General features: G+C 42.5%; 2 protein-coding genes across 2 annotated transcripts in view; both read right to left on the reverse strand.

Annotated features, from left to right (window-relative positions):
• Window positions 1–1,829: 1,829 nt before the first annotated feature.
• On the reverse strand, window positions 1,830–3,708 carry LOC116696681 (protocadherin gamma-A5; the record flags this gene model as incomplete). Its single annotated transcript, XM_032527773.1, is given in 1 exon segment — window positions 1,830–3,708. A coding segment is annotated over 1 exon segment (1,639 nt), but the record flags the coding sequence as incomplete, so codon positions are not given.
• A 320-nt stretch (window positions 3,709–4,028) lies between these two features.
• The window catches only part of LOC116697319 (protocadherin gamma-A5), a 2,594-nt gene continuing 2,461 nt past the window's right edge, over window positions 4,029–4,161 (reverse strand). The window contains exon 2 of the mRNA XM_032528648.1: window positions 4,029–4,043. Within this exon, the coding sequence (XP_032384539.1) occupies window positions 4,029–4,043 (15 nt within the window). The remainder of the gene's footprint in view (window positions 4,044–4,161) is intronic.

Raw genomic sequence — 4,161 nt, forward strand, 5'->3', positions numbered from 1 at the left:
AGCTACAATTCAGTCAAAGATGCTGGATCCTTGGAGCAAAAGTGATCGATTATTAGCAAACAAAAAATGCTGTTGAAAGAGACTGTATATCCGTCGAATGCTTCAGTATTCTCCCTCTCATCTTTCTGTCCCCCTCTCTCCTCACAGTCTTCACACAACAGACTCTGTTTTACTGATCAACAGCGTCGCTCAGAGTCCAAACAGGGAAAGAACTGGGCCTTACAAATTGGTAACACAACCAAAACTATGCATTCTACTCCGGGCGCCGAGAGAAATACAAAACAAAAATCAGTTTGAACTATAAGACAAGAAATGAAAATCTCAACAAGATGTCATCACACAGCCCAAACATACAAGCAATATCACAAAAGCCCGAGATAAAGCAGTGTTACCAAACTTCCGCTCAGTGTGTGAAACTGTCCAGCAATGAAGTGCTGAATATAGTGAAGGTGGGTTTAAACGGTTAATTATCCCGATAGTTAGAAAGTACGTGAAAAGAGAGGTTAAGAAGAACATTAGCTGTAGAGGAAATAAGTGAACCATAGTAAACAAAGCTCTAGAAGAGATTTAGGTAAAGGTACGCAGTTTTTTGAGATAGATCCTCCCAAAGTCCACTATATCATTTTTTATTTAAATCTTTTTCAATGAAAATGAGATAATGAAAGAAAGATTTTCATTCACTCCAATATTGTGAAACATATTGCAATTGTTACTATCAGGCAATAATCGCAATCAAGGATTTTCTTCAATCGTGCAGCCGTACTTTGAAGTTCTGGAGGTTTGGGCATCCAGATAGGCCTGGTCTGTGCGGATGCCATGTCTGAGGCTTGCCCTCGGAGCCGGGTTCGAGTCGGCCTGTGGCCCCTTGCTGCTGCTCGTCCCCTTTCACACATACTCTCGTCCTGTCGAAAAATAAAGGGAATAAAACCCCGAAAAATACTTAAAAAAAGGGAGGTTCCGTCCCATTGCTAAAATAAATTTCTTAAAGGGACTGCTATCCATGTAACTGCTACCGAACGCAATAACGGAAAGCACGAACAGCTCCGTAATTAAAACTGACCTCTAGAGGAGAGTCTGGTTCATCCGGATGCTCTTTTCACTCTGTTCCGCTGCATCGTCCCTGTTAGAATGGGGTCCTTCAGCACGTCTGACTACCAGCTTGCCGAACTTACAGTCACTTTTCTGGAGTCAGTCGTCCTCACCACCTCGTATTGTACACGTGTGGAGAGGTCCCTGTCCCACAAAGTGTGGAGTAAGTGGTGTAATACTGGGAATACAGGGATGCTGAGTGCTACAGGATGCGAGACTGTCTCACCTCTGTAGATTTTATGATATAAAACCACTAAACACGTGATGAAGAGGAAGGAAAACTACAGCCAAAGCCAAAACATAAGTAAAAAGTCAGGTTGTCATTTACTCCTGTGTGTGTAAAGTCAGTGAACTCAGACAGCACTTAGGGAAGCTGTCCGCCACCGCAACGTAAACAATGACTGTAGCGAACGAGAGGTAGGCCCGTTGTCCTCACTATAACAGTCAGTCTTTGTTCATAGCATCTTATCAGTGACTTGGGGATAGTTCTTTCTCCATTCTGTAAGCCCACTTCAAACAGGCCTGTCTGTGGCTTTCTGAAAGTTTATGGAGGAGAGCCAGGCAGTTCTGGCAGAGTCCAATCCACAGCCACCACTTAGTGACCAGATAGCCACTGCAGAACGAGGACCACCATTTCTCGCCACCAGAGAGCCACCATCTGGACGGGGGACAGAACCTGAGGAGGGTTGTCGTTCTGGTCCTGGATTAGTATTTTCACAGTTCCATTCCGTACTAAATTTGTGGAGGAGAGCCTCCATCCTGCGCTTTGACTACCAGTTGAAGCTCTTTAATCTGTTCATAGTCAAACGAGCGCACTGCATGGATAGTTCCACTTTCAGCGTTTATGGAGACGTAAGAAGAGGTTGGACTACCGTTAATCTGTGTGTCTTCGAGAAAGTACGAAATTCGAGCGTTTTGATTCCAGTCAATGTCGTGTGCGTTGACGGAAAATATGGACACCCCAGGGGAATTGTTTTCTGTAACGTGAGCAACGTAGCTACTTTTATCAAATAACGGAGCATTGTCATTCACATCAGATATTCCCAGACGTAATATAGTTGTGCTTGACAAGGATGGTGATCCTGAATCAGTGGCCCTTACAGTTATGTCATATTCCGATTCAACTTCTCTGTCAAAAGGTGCATCTGTTACTAACGCATAATAATTAGTTAATGTTGATTTTATTTTAAATGGGAGGCTAGGGTTTGTTGTACAAACAATTTGGCCATTTTGCTCTGAGTCTGCGTCAATCACATTAATTATTGCCACTGTGGTACCCGACGCAGAATCCTCCGGCACCGGGCTGGAGAATGACATCACATTTATGACAGGTGCATTATCGTTGACGTCTACAATATCAATTTGCACTTTACTTGAATCGGTCAGACCTCCTTGGTCCATAGCTTCAATCATAATTTCATGTTTTTTATCTTTTTCATAATCTACTTGTCCTGAAAGTGTTACAGTCCCCGTAATTTCGTCTAAATGAAATATGTCAGTCAGCTGCTCCTTCATGTTTGAAAATCTATATGTGATAAGACCGTTTGATCCACTGTCTGCATCACTGGCATTTACTGTTGTGATATAGGTGCCCTTTAATGCATTCTCCGAGACAGAAGCTCTGTAGAGAGACTGGTTAAAAATAGGAGGATTATCATTTGCATCAAGCACTGTAATATCTATATTTACTGTACCAGATCTAGCGGGAGTTCCACCGTCAACACCGATGAGCTTCAGTGATATTCTTGGCTTGCTTTCTCTATCCAATTGTTTTAGTAAGACCATTTCGGCATATTTTCGACCATCTGGACTTGAATGCTGCTTCAAAACAAATATTTCATTAGTAGTTAGTATGTATTTCTGTAGACCGTTGCTGCCCACATCTGCGTCTTCGGCACTGGGTAGCAAAAAGCGTGATCCAAGTGTGGCAGATTCGCTTATTTCAAATTTAATTTCGTTCTTTCTGAACGTCGGAGAATTATCATTTTTGTCAGTTATTTCCACTGTTACTCGATGTAATTCCATAGGGTTTTCTAAAATCATCTCAAAGCTGAAACTACACGGTGTTACGTCTCCACAAAGCTGCTCTCGGTCTATTCTCTCGTTCACGACTAAAACGCCTTTGTCTGATTTCAGCTCAGTGTACTGGATGCTTTGTCTGGTCACGATACGTGCCCGGCCAGAACGAAGCCTTTGCACATCCAAACCTAGGTCTTGAGCCACGTTACCAATAAGTGATCCCTGTTTCAGCTCCTCCGGAATTGTATACCTGATTTGGCCAGACACGATGTGACCACGACACCAAAGGAACAGAAGAAATGGCCATATCAACCTGCAGTACAAACGCCATTTTCCACAAGAAGATTTTTCAAACGCCATTGCATGAATACGAAACGGAAACACCAACAGCCTGCTGTTTACATCCCACAGAGAACAAATGCCGTTGCATTAAGTAATCCTTGGAATTTAAAGTCCTCAGTGCGATAGGAATTATGGCCAGTCCTGTTTATGCAGCACAGTCTGTCTTCTCTCCAGGCTAAACGGAATGAGGGCTCAGCCTCCACTGAATAAACTCTGAACACTTGTTTCACTGACCAACAGCGTCCCTTACTGTCCAAAGCATGAATATCACGAGCAAAGAAAAAGAAATATGCCACTAATTGAGAATATTTACAATAGCAACATTGCAATGTGTTCATATAAAACAGAAAACCAAAACTAGGTTTGGTTTGTGTTGTCTTTTTTCACGAAAATGATTATCTGTCATTATTTTCATCAACAGAAAATGTATCTACAATTGTGATAAACGATGACATCAAGTAGTCGCACTTTAATTCAACACCAGGCTCCTTCTCCATAGTGAATGAAGAAACAATTCACAAAGGAAATGTAGCTTCAAATCAGGGGAGCTGTCCACGAGTTGTGGTCCTGAAAATACCTCATGGGTTACCAGACTGAGTGCCAAAGGGCACGAAATCTTTAGTAAGACCCATGAGAAAGCACAAATATAATAACAGGTGATAGATATGTCAAAGGCCTCACCTCTAGAGGAGAGTCTGGTTCATCCAGGAT

This window comes from Etheostoma spectabile, chromosome 10 (genome assembly GCF_008692095.1).
Source record: "Etheostoma spectabile isolate EspeVRDwgs_2016 chromosome 10, UIUC_Espe_1.0, whole genome shotgun sequence".
NCBI lineage: Eukaryota > Metazoa > Chordata > Actinopteri > Perciformes > Percidae > Etheostoma > Etheostoma spectabile.